This window comes from Gallus gallus, chromosome 2 (assembly GCF_016699485.2).
Source record: "Gallus gallus isolate bGalGal1 chromosome 2, bGalGal1.mat.broiler.GRCg7b, whole genome shotgun sequence".
In the NCBI taxonomy this organism is placed as follows: Eukaryota; Metazoa; Chordata; class Aves; order Galliformes; family Phasianidae; genus Gallus; species Gallus gallus.
This window is the reverse complement of record NC_052533.1, coordinates 27,515,207-27,532,066: the sequence shown is the minus strand read 5'-3', so window position 1 is coordinate 27,532,066 and position 16,860 is coordinate 27,515,207. Positions and strand designations below refer to the sequence as shown.

The 16,860-nt window shown below is 33.6% G+C and overlaps 1 protein-coding gene across 10 annotated transcripts in view; it reads left to right on the top strand.

Annotated features, from left to right (window-relative positions):
• The window catches only part of DGKB (diacylglycerol kinase beta), a 343,763-nt gene that overhangs the window by 91,534 nt on the left and 235,369 nt on the right, over positions 1–16,860 (top strand). For all 10 annotated transcript variants that reach the window (XM_046937766.1, XM_046937763.1, XM_046937764.1 and 7 more), the window contains 4 exons: positions 3,504–3,621; positions 6,414–6,502; positions 6,582–6,698; positions 10,875–10,973. In XM_046937766.1, the coding sequence (XP_046793722.1) occupies positions 3,504–3,621; positions 6,414–6,502; positions 6,582–6,698; positions 10,875–10,973 (423 nt within the window). The remainder of the gene's footprint in view (positions 1–3,503; positions 3,622–6,413; positions 6,503–6,581; positions 6,699–10,874; positions 10,974–16,860) is intronic.

The following is a 16,860-nucleotide window of genomic DNA, read 5'->3' as shown; positions in this document are numbered from 1 at the left end:
GAGATTGCTCCTTTTCCTGCTGAAACAGACTTTAAACTCTCCCTTTCCAAACCCAAAAGAAACGAAACAAAACTTGACGTGAATTCTTTGCTGACGATCCAGCAAAGAAGTGTAGAACTTAACTGCATTTGTATTTAAATGAGGTGCTGTGTGATTTAATGGACACTTCTCACTTTCCCAGTAACAGAACAGTACTCAAAGATCAGTCATAAAAATGTCTTCAGGTCATATAAATATTTTTAAAAGGAATAAAAGCAAAATAATAATAAGCCACAAAAGAATAACTTAGCAGACTCCCTTATATGCTTCTCCCTTGATTGCTTGTTACTGAGTCTTCTCATAGGAACAACCGAGCATGCTAGTATTGCAGTTTCTATGACTCTTTTTGTAGGGGGTGATACTTGCTGGAATAATAAAAAAAAAAATCTTGCAATTTATTTTTTTTTAATCTCAGAATCTGGGTTTTTGTGCTTGAAACCTCAAAATATCTCTGTCTTCTTTTATTTACAAGTATCTAAGAAGCAGTGGTAAATTTATATTTGACCTGATTTGGGATGTATAGCTGAATTCCATGAAAGTTTCTACTGATTCTAAGGCTGTTTTTTCTTGGTTGATTTGCTTTTTAAGGTCAGGTCCTTCTGGCAATCAAATCTGTGGCAGAAAGGTCAGAAGCATAAGTTAAGAGAGCCATTGTTAACAAAATAAATGTTACTCTTGTCATTATGTGCTGAAGTCTGCAAATGGCATATGGAGGCTTCATTTTCAGTGATGTATAATGAAGTGAGGAAGAGACTTTTACTGTACCTGCCCTGCTTTGAGATTTTCTTAATGACTATTTGTTTTTAAACGCTTTCTCAGGATATGGAAGCAAAATTACTGAATGCCAATAAATGCCAATGCACCTATGTGTCAGAATTGTGGATTTTATTCATACTTAAAGACTTGCATTGATAGGGCTTTGTTTCATGTTATGTCTTTTTTTTTTCCCTGGCAGTGTTTTAAAAAGTTATGTGCATGCATAATCATATGCAGCACTTTATTGCTGATTTTTGGCAGTGCACAAGAGCAAAAATTTAATTTGCTATTTTCCAAAAGTGCATTGTGTTTATGTAATGGATTTGCATCAGTTGCAGTCTGTAACACAGTTAAGTGTTTTAATTGGCAGAACACCCACTTCAAGACTTATTTGTTTTTCTGATAAGGAAAATGCCAGCTAAGTTGGTCCATATGTTCTGTTCAAATAAGAAGCGACATATTCACATGTAATAGCCATTCTTTAAAAATAAAATTTAAATTTAAAAAGTAACACAAAAGTCTCATGAAAGAGGGGCATGTTTATGCATAATCATGAATTATTGTGATTTTTCAGAAATAGCAAATATTTTCATGGACAAAATTCACGAGCCTGCATTTTACATGCTTGTAGTTTATGACTGTATCTGTTGATGACCCACGTGATATATGTTGAAATGAAATTGTACGTTGTTTACTGTTTTGGTGTTGTTTTGTTTTTTTTTTCCTCAGAAGAATTTACGTGGTATTTATTGTCTAGTGAGTAACTTTACTTTCAGAGGACTTGAACCTTACCTTACCAAATGTGTTGTACTTTAGCAATACTTTAAAAATACGTTGAATGGTGCAATAAAATAGAAATCAGAAAAGAAGCTGAAGGACTCCTTTTAATGAAATACATCCTCTTCAGCTGCCAGTCATGGAGGAGCTTGACAGTCTTCTAGGGCTCCACAGCTGCAGAATCTATTTCTGTTTCTTCAGGGGAAATTGCAAAACTTCCACACTCTGCCAGCCTGAGAATCCCATGTTAGGCAACCACTCTGATCTTTCTGCAGAAAGGAGACCCTCACATTGCCCAGTGGCCAGAGATGGCATTTGAACTCCTGTTGGTAGGATAAGGGCACCCCACTTGGGCAATGATCTCAACAAAGTATTGAAGCTGATCACAGTTCCTTTTGTTTGTAAGTAATTTGTAGGAATTATTCAAAACTGTGTTCTGGCCAGGACCTGCCACTGAACCAAGTATTCCTAATTTCTTGAAGTGCTGATTTTTTTTTCCTTTTTTTTTTTTTCTTTTTCCCACGAGGATGAAGAATTCTTCATTGTTTTTGACTTTTCATTTACAACTAACTTCTAGAATAGAGCGAAACAAACTGTTAAGGACATAACTCATGTGATACATGCTTATAAACAACAATATTTTAAAATTAAAATTTATGTCCACTTACACTGACAGTGAAAACCATCATGTTATTGAGGATCATCAGGAACATTCTATATACATGATGACAAGCATTCTTGTAACTTAATATGAGAAATCAAAAGCTGGATAAGAACCAGATGTTGATTTGTTTTCCCTTAAGTATGTGCCAATTTATGTTTGTAATGAAATGACCAAAAAGACCATGGCATTCAGTAATATGCAAAATCAAACTACTGTAGCTTGTTTTCAGCTGATAGATGTGAACAACTTTTGTTCTACTGGATGTTATATTCATTGAAATAATAGATATAAAGTGAAATGTTATTAGGTTAATCTCATTTTTAGTTCAAAACCTCAGATAATTAAAAAAAAAAATTTGACAACGACATTTACCAATACATTTAGAATTTTGCAGAATTAATTGTGCATAATTTGCAATCTGTAAAAGTGCACACTGTTTTACTAACCATGCAACAACAGTGAGATCCCAGAATGTTTCCTTTAAGAAGGCAGGGGTAGAACTATGCAACTGAAAGCTTAGCTTCATAAACGTTTCATAACATTTATTAACATTTTAGTTGAAGCATAAGTTAAGCTGGGCTACTGAGGTGATTGGTCTGTCCATGCAGCATTTGAGCATAGTACTAAAGCTAACTGAAAAAATGTAGGATTAATGTTAAAGGAATTAAGTTTTTGGAGAAGAGCTCCAGAATGTAAATCTCACCTGTAAATACTTGCTTTTTGTTTGACTGTTGGCTGTATCTTAGCGTAAATTAGGGCTGGCAGTATGTATTATTGTTACTAGGTTAGTTGTTATGTCCCACTTCACATATAATGATGTGTGTTCCTTTCTGAGAGTCTTTAAGAATATCTGTGAAGTTTTCACAGTCTTTTCTGTTGTTGCGTTTGGGGATTTTTACTTTCCTAGCGGTAGCACGTTTATTTTTAGGACTAGTCTACAGCAAGTCTTAGTTGGTTTTAAAACTAATTACAATTTCATATCAGCCTAGATTTAGTGCTAGCATTGTTGTGCACTGTAGACTCCAGCCTGGTGTTATTTTCTGAGTCATTTTTGAAACACATGGACATCCATGAGCTTCTGAAGAATTTTTTATTATATCATTGCTTGTGTATTTAGAATGATGATACTGTGATCTGGTGCAGAGTATTAAATGAAGTAACAGATTGTATTTTACGTTCTTGAGTCAATCTCCAATTTTTATTGGCACTTATATATTTCATTGTTTATTTTATTAAGTAAAATCTGTTTCTTTTATGTTCTGTGCAGAATGTGAAAGATGATGGGCAGCATGTATGGAGACTGAAGCACTTTAACAAACCTGCTTACTGTAATCTTTGTTTGAACATGCTAATCGGAGTAGGCAAGCAAGGCCTCTGCTGTTCTTGTGAGTATAAGCATTTCAGTGTCCGTTTGCGTTTATAGCTGTTCTTAGATGTGTTGCAGTTTCTGCATAACAAAGAACTAGTGGCTTCCCAGTACAAACCCATTGCCAGCACAGTGATGCTTTCTCCTTTGTTTCCTGTGCTTAAGTGCTCCAGATTATATTCTTAATTTTTTAGAATATGAGGCTTGAAAAACCGCTGTTTTCTCTACTTTAATAACTCTCAGTGTTAGGACATTCCCATTGGACTCTATCTGCATTATTTTTTATTTCTTTTCTCTTAGCAAGTATCATGCTTAAAACACAACCTTATATTTTATTGTTCCTCTTTTGTATTTGTGAGTAATTATTCATATTCTTTAATAGGCATACTTGGTCTCCTACTAGACTACTGAGTACTTTAATAAGTGTACTTAGATACTTGCATAGTATCTAATTCCAAAGATGTTTATTCAAATGTTGAGCATAATTCTTGTTTTGTTAAGTCTAAAGGTCAAAATCTCAGTTTCTTCACAACTTGTTATCAAGATTCTATAACTAACATTTTTAAAGTTTTGCACATTTACTTGGTTTGCAATTATGTCTCATTCTCACCATTCATTTACATAAGTAATAGATTATAGATTTTGATAGAAAAAAAGAAGGAAGAGTAAATACTCTATCTCATCTGACTTTCTTTAGACAATCTGATGCAATTGCTACTATTCAGTTCCTTGATTTATATTCTGTGTATCTCGTAATAATTTGTTTCACCAGCTCATACGCTGTATTTTGATACCTGAAATCTTGCCAAAAGTTCCCTCTTCTCTGCTTGAATATTTCAAGAGATGGATGATCCATAACTTTTTTTTTTCTTTTGTTAATCTTTATATATCTGATTTGAATATGTCTCGTAGATGGTTCCAATAAATCTGTTTCTATAATGCCTTTCTGCATTAGATTAATGAATACCCAATATATTGTCTTCATGATAGTAACCTTTCTTCAAGCCACTTTTCATTATTAATTCTGTTAAGTTAATCAGTTTCTTAGTTTAACTCAGTTTCTCTACCTTTGATATGAAAGCCCATCACAGCTGATCAGGACCTTTCTAACTGTACAGTTCTGTTGATCCAATTTGAAATTGGATTTAATGAATTATGGTTTTGGACTTGGCCATTTCTCTCTTCTCTGTGGACCACAGAACTCTTTAAAACACAATTCAGATATAAATCCCCATGTATTCGTTTTCACACTGTATAATTTCACTTGCAGTGCTATGGAATGGGAGATACATGTTAATAAAGGTAATAAAAGCAATTTGAATAAATAGAAAGTTCAGATTAAGAAATGCTGATGACAGTAAGTGGAGCATATATTAAACTCTGAATTGGCTGTTAGATCTTGAGATGCTATGTTCTTTAAATATCCTTTTAGGACAAACTGGTGTAAACTTTATTCTTGTGAGGAAACAGCACATACATGTTTGAAAGTTCTATTCAGCAAACAGTGTAGATCTCTGTTGGTAGTTACTAGAAATGCGTAGATGAGTTATAAAAAATAAACTACCTCAGAACAACCAGCTTTACAAGAGCTTTAATTTTCTCTGCTTCATTGTACCCCTTCTAAATTTATTTGTTGTTTTACTTGGCATTCATCTGGGGAGTAGAGTAGTCCCAGAGCAGCTGAAGAACGTCCACTTGCTCCTTTCAGTTACTTCGTACAGGAAAGAACATGAGTCTACTTAGAAAACTACTACTCTATTTCTTTATCTCACTTAGCTTCTCCAGTGTATTTTCGAAGCATTGCTATAGATTTCATTATTTGCATTTTAGATTGTGTGGGAGAAAAAAAAAAGAAAAAGAAACTGCGGGGGGCCTCACCATCCCTCCGTGGTCCAATCAACAATGTTACTCCCTGCAGTTTGTCTGATTAATGGCTGTGTCTCCCACTGGGTTTGTGTAATAGGTGCAAGCAAGGTGTTTAGAAGTACTTTGTGCTTAATTGCTGTCGAGGTCAAAAGCATGAGACATATACCATGCAGTGAGAAATTCATTCTCAGCTTTTAATAGTTGACTCTACTGAATGCAGGTATTAGCTGAGTATTACAGGTAGGCACAGCGCTGTAGTGGAAGACAGGTCTTTGCACTGTACCCTGACACTCATATGCTTTCCAAATGCAACTAGGGTGATCTTCAAAGACCTAATCAGCAGCAATGGTTATCTAATGTAGGTTTGTGTGGGGTGTGTGTGGGGAAGATGTTTAGAAAATAAAGCTTATCTGGAGACAGCATTGGGGAACGTAAGAGTTAAATTGGAGTGATTACGTGAAATGCAAGAAAACAATTGCTATCTGAAAATGGACTAATCAACCATTTAAGATTTATAAATCAATAGAAGGAGCAACATAAACTCATTGGCTTTTATTTTTGTGCTTGCCAGCTGCTCTCATGCCTATAGTTTGTAAAATATAGATTTCCTTCTACTAGCAGATGACACCAAGCCATTTGGCAGTATTCACTTTGTCTTTAATATTTTTGTCATTTGGCTGTTATTGTCAAAAAAAATGTAGCGAGCTCTGATTTAATTAAGCATTTCCTGTTATGCAATGATAGTGCATTCTTGGTTTTTTCACATGTATAATATTTCCTGTTCTAATTGGCCTTTTGTATTCCATGGAAAAAGCAGTCTAGTTTGAGTTTTCATTGACTGATTGGGTTGATTGTATAGAGATGACATGCTGGTAGAGTTATTACATAAAAATGTAGTCAGAAATATCATAGCTTTACCATCTATTAATGCATTTCTTTTTTCAGTTTGCAAGTATACAGTCCATGAACGCTGTGTCTCAAGAGCTCCTGCATCTTGCATCAAAACATATGTGAAGTCCAAAAAGAATACTGATGTAAGTTTGGGGCAACATTACCTTTACCATCTACCTATTAATTTAGTAACCTAATATGTGCCACACTTTTCTTTTGCAGGTAATGCACCATTTCTGGGTGGAAGGAAATTGTCCAACAAAATGTGATAAATGTCATAAAACCATAAAATGTTACCAAGGCTTGACTGGACTTCACTGTGTTTGGTGTCAGATCACAGTGAGTATTTGCTCAGTAATAAGACCTTTAGCACATTTTGGACAGATTGAAATCTGCACTGTTTTCATAGCCACATAATTCAGAAAGTCTCATTTAGGTTTTTTTTTAAGGAACAGATAATATGTATTTGAGAAATATTTGAATATTAAGATATATGCAGAATATGCATAGGAATACGTAATTGTTGTAACCAAATAAATGTGTACTCTGCTTTGAGACAATACACAAATAACGTACATCATTCTGAAATAACAAATTTCCCAATATATATTACAGAGTCTTTGTGGAAGAGATTTTATTACTGGTAAAAGTCAAGGTCGTGGTGAAGTTAGAGCAAAATCCTAATTTGTGGTGTACTGTCAGGCAAATGAAATTGAGGACATCTGGTAGGATACAGTGATTTCAAGTGTAGCAGAGGCATCTTGATAATATACTAATCTGTGCACCAAGCCTAATACATAACAACTTCTGTACACTCCTTATTCAGCAGGAACCAATAACTGGAACTAATGACATTCAAGGAACACTGCCCTTATAAGTGAGATCTTCATGCTAGACAGAACAATGCTAGTATTTCTGTTTCTACCTAGTGCAAGATTTAAATCTACATGGGGTGGCATTCTAGGGTTTCTGCTTTTTTTTTTTTGGCTGATGTTATTATTGTTATTGTTATGGAACAGCAGTTGTTTATTCAGTGTTGTAAATAATAACGTGGGACTGAGGCATTCGTGAGTGTTTGTTTTCAGTACACAAGTTTGGATGTTTTGTGACATATTTTCTTAACACAGGAATGCAAAATATGAAACATCGTCAAATAAAATGGATCCAGGATACTTTCAGATATAAGCTGTTATGATCACTTAGAAATGAATATTTTAGAAGAAAGCAAATATGTAGTCCAGATTGCTGTCAGAATGTGGATAATTTATTTAGACACAATCCAAAATTTTGAAATGCAGATAATTAAATTTAGTCTATGACCATCTCTCTTTAGGTAGATAATTGAGTAGAGCGTTCTGCTCTAGATAGAGATGTGATTGCATCTTTATAATATGTCTTAATAAGAAATAGAATGTAAGGTTCCCTCTTGAAGTCGAAGGAAGTTGTACATTCTGTAGCTTAAAAAAAAAAGAAATCCCTCTATGTATCCAAATGTGAGTCTGGACCAAATTTGTAAAGATATTTTTACATCTTAAAGATACGCATCAACATTTAAAGAACTTTCGCAAGCAGTAAGAAACACTGAGGAGTTAATGAGACAGAATTTCTCACTGAAGTCGCTGTGTATAAGAGGCTAACTTCTTTTGAAAGTATCTTTGGTATCAATCTACTTAATTAAATAATTAAGTACCGGTCCAAACTCTTTCTAAAAATAAATGTGTGTTTTTTGAAATTCAGAATGAAAAGTACTTGTTTACAATTTTATTTTCTGATTAATATTATGTTTTCAAGAGAACTTTACTAATCTCTTTATTTTAATGACATAAGTGAAAAATTGGCAGTTTTTAAACTTGAAACTCTGTATTTTAGATCTTATTTTCAGTCTCCCATTCAATTTTACAGTTCTACATAAGAATGTTTTTTGTGTGGTGGTTTCTTTGTAGTTGTTTTGTTGTGTTTTTTTGTGTTTATTTATTTTTGCGATTTTTTTTTTTTTTTTTTGCTAACTTCCTTAATTAGTAAGAAAACAATTGTTTAGATTTATACTAGAGACCTGTATATAAGCTGAAGGTCTTTTGTTCAAGGGATGCACAATTAGGGCAGAGAGATGCCCTCGTGCATCTGACACTGTAAATAAAGAGTGCCTTCTCACTAATACCGTATTGGAGTTAATGAGCTTATTCCTGAATTTTGGATGACAAGTGGAGGCATGGTTTTTAAATGGATATATTGGAGTTATCATCACATCATTCATTCACTCATTTCACCTCTCGTACAGAAATGCTGTTGCTGATGTGTTTTTGCAATACAAGAGGCTGTTATTACAGAATTAATTCTGAGCCTCGTTTAGATATTCTCCTTTTAGCAATTAACAGGGTCACTTTAAAGTGAAATCATTGATTCAAATCCCCAAATTCAGGGATGTTTGGTACTAAGGATTATACTGAGTATAACGTTATACCAAGTTTTTTTGCCAGGCTACTCCATATTTCTCTCATCCACCATGATCTTATAAACGTCTCTTCCCTCAAGCTTTCCCTACAACAAATACATTTTTGTTTCCACTTTACAGACATTTGGTTATGATAATATTCTGAAGGAGCTAGATTTTAGGGAAAGGAAATTTGGGGGGAAATATTTTTAAATCATTTTTTGAGAAGAGATGCATCTTTTATTTTATTGTGTCGAAGTGCTATTTTCATTAAAGCTACGTATCTTTTACCAATTCTGTTGTCAAAGTTCAGCAGAGACTAATAAGAAGATTAAGCTTTTTTTTCATAGATAAGTTTGCATGCCACTGAGTAACAGAGCTGCTAATTACCCCTGAATGTGTGAAGATACTTTTATTTGATGTAGGGTGGCCTAGTGCGCATTAATTATGGTGCAAGTAGCCTTACCACTGAGGCAGAGAATTAGCATGACAAATGATTTAGATTACAGGGTTACCAAAATACCCTCACAATAAGGCTTTAATAGTCAGAGTAAATCGAAACTCGTTAGACTTTTATTTTCTGTTGCTAAGTAACTGCCTGAAAAGGTAACTTTGCAGTTTAAATGAATATGGACAAGGCTAATGTTAGGTACCATTTAGTTCAACGTACAGAAATGTTATGTCAACATTAACTATACCAGATAACTTTATGAAGAATATATTACTGGTAAAGCTTATACATCAACAGCTGAGATAGTTCTATTACAATTTTCATAGAGTTCAACTGACATAGTTTTATCATCTAAGGGAAAAATGAATCACTTGTTCGAAAAAGCGTGATTTACAGATGCAACTCTTGAACTAAAGATTTTGTAGCTGCTATTCACCTCGTTGAAGTAATACTGCATGCTACCCATTAAACCAGTTTGATCACCTGATAAATCAGACTTTTATTTCAAAATATATGGGTTTTATTATCTTTTGATGCAAATATACCTATCTAATCAAAAATAAAACATTCATACTTACTGTACAAGCATTTTAATGAACAATTTATTCAATGCAAAAGTAGTAAACTTTCATCAGATCTCACATTATAAATTTGTAGTATTTTATTGTGGCTGTCTCTAGTAGAACTGTGAAGTGTACTAATAAATATGGATGCCTTGCAAGATCCAGGTACACAACTGAGCCTTTGTACTGTGTGGTTGGATATAAATGTTGAAATATTCTATTTAGACATGTTTGATTTGAATTAAATCCTAAGTAATCAGTAATAATTTTTGATCAATAATGCACAATATTTAAATATGTAATTATTAATTTACTGGCATTTTCTTTTGAAGTTAAATACAGATTTTTTCCTTCTCATCTTTTGATCAATAGAAAACTAAGCATTCACTCATCTTTCACTCAGAAGACTTGGGGATTTTCATTCCATATACTCAGCGTAGAATGCTTCTCATTGCTTTCATGAAAGCTGGCTGAATGCTAGGAGTGAAGCAGAAAAAGAGAGGGTAGTTGAGATTCCTCATTAGTCACTGGAATGGTTTCCCCAGGATAGCTTAGAGCTCTCGGAAATTCTTAACTGGTTTTCTTTTTTATTTTGCATCTATTTTCAAAGGTGTTTTAGCATCACAATTGAATCAGTAGTGAGTTTATAAGCTTCAAGTAGGAAAGCAAGTTATACCAATAATGCCAAAGGCCGCCCCAAATTAACCTGAACTGTCCCCTAGCAATAGAACAAAAGTCTTTCTCAGTGCAAGAAGTTGAAATGAAAATTTAGTTTGCCAATAGCACTGTGCTGATGTTACTTCTGTCATACAAAGTTCTCATTTTGTGTGCTGGTCCATATGTACAGTTTCTAAACTGCAAAGCATTTTGATTCACCGTTCTTTGCTTCAATATAAATTCACTGCTTTTGTCAGTCCTAAGAAGCTTTCCCCTTCAGTGTTTCATTTTCCTTGTAGTACTCTAGAAATAATGAGATTAATTTAGCATATCTAAACTCACTCAGTTCTAGAATGCAGAGGCTATAGTAGTGAAATACCAAAGCTGAATATTTATTTTCTATCTTCTCGTAGTTGCATAATAAATGTGCTTCACATCTAAAACCTGAATGTGACTGTGGACCTTTGAAGGACCATATTTTACCACCCACATCAATCTGCCCAGTAGTATTGGTGAGTTGTCTGTATGTTTATTCTAGATGTACTATTCTGTCATAGGTAATAGCTGAAATGATGTTGGAACTGACTTCCAGAGGATCTGTTAAATTCACGGGACTGTGTGAACCTTAAACCTAATGGGTAATTCTGGCTGGTTACTTTTAGGTGCAGCTGTGCTTGATCCTCTGTGTATTGCATTTTCCTTCATGTGGGAATGAACTTTCTGTAGGGCATATTATAACTGAAGCTGACTCAGGTTTTATCACTTACTCAGACTGTACTTACCAGAAACTGTATAGGCAGAACACCTCTACGTTTTACATCTTTTATAGATCCAACTTCCCAGAATAATGAAGTTATTCTTATGGACAGTTTTTGCTTGGGATGCATATTGTATATCTGCGATGCTGAGGTCTTTGATCTAAGCCGGAGGTTACCTAGAATGATGACACTGGCCTTGCAGTAAGCTATGTATCAACATTATGGTATATTTTATTCTGCAGTAGTGGACAGTAAATTTCTCTGTCCACAAAAACAGTAACTCAATTCAGCGAAAATAAAAATGCATACTGTATATGTAGGTGGTACTGAAAAGACCTGAGCAGCTTATGAAGAAAAAAAAGAGGTCTTCAGAATTAACTTACATTTTCATAGATTAAATTGGATGTTACGTGCTGATGAAAGTCATAGCATCATCATAGAACAGAAAGGCATGTGGTTCTCTTACTTTAAATATATTTCAAGAGTAAGAGTAATAAATTTCTAGATTTAAAGAATGAATTTTTGGTAGCGAAAAAGTACAAAAAATTGCTGGCTAATCTTAAACCTGTTTCTGATTAATAGTAATATATATGTTTATTTTTTGAATAATCCTTTCACTATTTATTTGTCAACCTGATAAGGAAGGAATCCTAGAGTTTGATCCTCAGCATGAGTAAACTGGTAGTATTCCATAGCTGTTAACGAAGGTAAAAAAGCAGAAAGCTGGGTTTGATACTTATGAAATATTTTTTATGTATTTAAGAGAAGTCAGAAGAGTAGTTTCATTGTTCATCTGTAATGGTGTTTTGATATTATCTGAACATATTCTGAATAGTAATTTCAAAAATATTATTTTAAGTTTATCAGATGATTGCATTTTCCATTACTTTATTTAATTTTCAGGTTTTTAGGTCATATTAAAATGTAGAAATTCTGGTTTTGTTATTGGACAAGTTTTGTTTTATTGTTATTTATTGTTTGTCATTTTTATAAACCGAATAAAGCCTCTGCATGAAATTTCATCTTCGATTACATGTATTTGTGTAACTCCATTTTCTTCTCAGAGGAGGAAGAGATGTAGCAGAATTAAGATTTTTATTCCATAATTTGAGTTTAGTTGTTGAGAGGATAGATAAAACCACTCTAGAGTCAAAGTCATCCTTGAATAGGTTTGTTTTATCTGCAAATTTTGAAGACATAAGCAGAAATAAATGTTTTCCTGTATCAGAATCATGTTTCAGTATTGCATACTAATAATGTAACATGAAACAAGTATTTCAGCACTGTGTTTATACATTGTTAAGAATAGAAAATATGTTTTGATGCGATGGAAGCTTTATAGTTTTGTAGTATATATATTTTATATATATATGTACATATATATAATATTATATATATTTGTACTATATTTATTAATCAGTTTCTTTCAAAAACATATTAAAATCCTGAGTACATTACAAGTAATACATCACTGACCAATGTAATAGGAATTCCTCTTTAAAATGTTTGATTACAGTGTACATATTATTTATCTCAGTAATTTTTTAATTAGTTTCTCCCATTTCCTGCTAAGGGGATTCCTTTTGAGAAATGTAGGGCCTCAGTGAATGTCAAACCAGCACTTCACTGACAGCAAAAACAGTGAATATACAGACACTGAAATTCTCTGAAGATATAATAGAAAGTGTGTCTGTTAATAGAAGTGGTGCATTAAGATGTTGCAAATCATGAATCTGACAGGCTTTCATCTTGGACACGTAGTTACTTTCAATCATCACCAACCCGACAATGTATCTTGCAAAGCTACTTCTATGTGGAAAGCAAGAAAAAGCAGACTACCAATTTTGTCACGATGCTGGAGGATCTTTTGTGCCATGTTTGCCCTCAATTACTTGGAGTTATCAGGGAACTTTTCAGGTATCTTTTTCTCACTGTTGTGCTTTCCCCCAGGCAGACAGCTAAGCCTCACACAGTCACTTGCTCCTTTGCTCTCTCCGCCTGTCAGGGAGAGAGTGTCTGAAGGATGCAAGTGAGAAAACTTGTGGACTGGGATAAGGACAGTTTAATAGGTAAAGTGAAAGCTGTGTGTGCAAATAAAGCAAAACAAGGAATTTATCCAATACTTCCCATAGGCAGGCTGATACTCAGCCATTTCCAGAAAGGCAGAGTTCATGACATGTAAGGGTTACTTAGGAAGACAAGCACTGTAGCTCTGCACATTCCATATTCTTCTTTCCTCTATGTTTTGTTACTAAGCATAGCATCACATGGAATATCACAGGAACACATAATACTTTGAGCTGGAAGGGACCTGTAAGGTCATCTAGATAATATGCCTTTGGTTAACTATGGCAGCTTTCCCAGCTGTCTTCTCCCATATTTATATCTCCCTCATCCTACTATTGCTGGCAAGAAAGTGTGGCAAATGGCAAAGGCCTTGATCCTGCGTAGGCACTGTTCAGAAACAGCTAAAGCCTTTGTGTTTCAATGATGTTTTTGTAACAAATCCAAAACATAACAACATGCAAGCTACTAAGAAGAAATTAACTCTATCCCAGTCAAAATGAGTTCTATAATGAGCCTATAAGAAGTTAAGGTAGTTGTGGGAAAGAAAATATAACAAGTTGAAAAATAGTTTACCTTTGATCTCTCAAAAACTTTGGCTTCTTTTCCGTCCATCCTTTGGAATTCCAGACTTCTTTCAGAAAAATGTCAAAGTTCACCCCTGACAAAGATACCTTCTTAAAGGTGTTCCCTCAAGAGTACAGGAAAATTCCCTTCTCATCTTATGGATCTAAGGGCATTCATATTTATATGTACTTCTCATTCTTTACATGTAATTTCTTCAGTTCTTGTCCAGCCTAGATTCTTCCTGGAAAGATAAAGGGAATTTTTTTCATAAATTGCACCTCAAAGCACTGTATATTGTATCAGTTACCAAACCAACAGAGTTGGCCTTTCCACTGCAACTTGTTGTCCAGGTCCACTTCTTCTCATTTTTTTATTTTTATTTTTTTTTTCCATTTCCATTGATGTCAAAAGCCACTGTAGCAACATTGAAGAATAAACGAAAAAGCCTGTTCTTCCTGATCTTAGTATCACAGAGGGTGACATTTCATTTTTCTTTTCACACTAGAAATTGTTAGGAAACCATGGGGAAACTCATGCAGTAGTTATTGTGTATGTTGTGAAATAATCATGCATCTGTCTCTGATTCGGTTCCACGTAAGGATTTTTCATATCTCACTGCCGTACTTTTAGATGTTTTAGTGGAATATAGTCTGTCAACTTTAAAACTAGCCCTTTTTAATTTTTGTTTACTGTATATAAGGGTTGTACAGTGAAGTTTTTTGCTTGAGTTAAATGAGTTCTGTTATAAACTGTGTGTAGAGATCTCAAGTAATAGTCTTTTAATAGATGTCAGATACGCTTTAAAGCTACTCTCTTTTATTTCAGTAACATTTAAATTAATTCATACTGATTGAATAAATGTACATTGAGACTTGTTTCCTAATGAGGGCACATTTAGAGGAAAGGTTTTGCATCATTCTGATATCCTGTGGGTAATTATATTCTAATTATATGGTGGTGGGGGGGGAAAGTCTATAACTCAGTACTGATCTTGTTCATTGGACCCAATTAATTACATGCGCATAATGAAAGTTCATGATAAGGTTGACTGTCACTGAGTTTAAAAATCTTTAACTCAATTGAATCCTAGCCTACCAAGAGTACAGAATGAGATCATAACCAGGTTAAAAACTGAGTATTGGAATGAGATGAGTGAGTAGAGAAGAAAAAAATTGGTCTTTCTCTCTGATATCACTCTTCTCCCCATTCCATCTGTTTTATAATGCCGAATGGGAAAGCTGCTATCATACCCTTTGGCTTCTTCATTTCATACCTTTCTTAACTCCATTTATTGATGAATATATAGGATGTTCTATTTTTTATTTATGTATATAAAGAAACAACTAGACTTTTCGATTTCCAACCAAAATAGAAATAGTTTTGTCTAATGACAATTCATCTAATAAAAGCCTATTAAGTTTATGTATATTTCATTAAGTATGATTCTTTTGATTCCCCTATCATGTGAGTTTTAAAATGAATAATTTTTTAACTTCTATCCTATCATTGATTTTGTAAACTATAATTAAAACTATTTTTAATAGTTTTAATTTTAAAAGCAAATTAAAATTGTGGTGTGGAAAACAAAAAAGGGGTAATCATGGGATAAATCGTCAAACATAAGGTGCCTCAAAAGCAGTGTGAGCATTACTATACATGGGTTACCACTATCTCCATAGTAACCCGTTTCTTTCAAAGGGGAAGATTCTCGTGAACAAAATAAAATTTTAAATTGGATAAATTTACTACTTCTTGATTTTCAACTTCATTTTCCAGCATTCCGGGATGGTAAGAAGTTTGAAACTTCTTTCTTATAAGAGAATTTGTTTTTTTTCTTTTGTCCAGTGGCAATAATTAAAATATTTTAGGACAAAATCATATAAGCATAAATTTTATATATCAAACCACTACATGCACTGTCTACACATATAATATAAAATATAAAATATGATCATAAATAGAATTCACTTGACCTCTTAAAATACATTTAGCTGTATATTTTCATGGCGATAACAAATTTATCTGATTTGGGTTAGGAGTTTGCTTTTTGTTGTTCAAGAACATAAATAACAATGTTCAAAAAATCTTCTGTTTATAATTAGTCCTATTTAGGCACATAATGACACAGCAAATAACGTGTTTTAGCCAAGCACTGTGCCTTGTGAAACTAGACAATATACGTTATGATCTGTAGCTTCACACTTCTGTGATTTTTGTGTAAATATATAGGAAGTATGTTATACTGGAAAAAAAACTAATACAGTTTAAAGCTGAAAGTACTATACAATAGTTATATTTCCCTAGAAGTACTTAGAGAGGATAAATAGCTTGTGCCTGTTCTATAATTACATCACAGTAAAATAGATACTTTTTTTCATGTCTGATAATATGCTTTAGAGGTAGTATTTCCCTGTGATAGTTAAATGTTGCTCACATAGGAAAGCATAAATGTATAGATAGCAAAAGGGAATGAACAGTTCCTGGTTGAAAAATGAGCCTTCTTTAATCCCTTTTCCAATGTTTTTAATCCTAAAATGATTTTTCTGTTTTTGTTACAGTAGAGAACAGTGATAACTCAGTTGAATCCAAGTTCAACATGGAGCACAAGAAGTCAGTGTAGTTTGTAAGCATCTTTATGAGCAGCCTGTTTCTTTGAATTTGAGTACTAGCCTTGTGCTGAGTTTTTGAACATACGAGATACCACAAAAACAACTACTTGAATTTATATGCTTCTGTAGCGGTGTGTGTGTGTGTAAATTTTAATCTGGTTATGAATATTAGGTAATGGTTTAGCAATTGAAACAGATGAAAAAAATTATTTTTTTTTCCTTTTCAGTTGTGTATCATGTTGCAGATTCAGTTCTCTGCAAATCTAAAACAGACGTGAAATATAATGGTGTGCTTATCTACAGTAAGAGCTTTTTCATTTCTTCGAAGTCAAAAGGAAATTAATAATTGCCCTGGAGGAAAATGTATCTTCCTAACTAATTATCTGTTCGGCAAACACAGT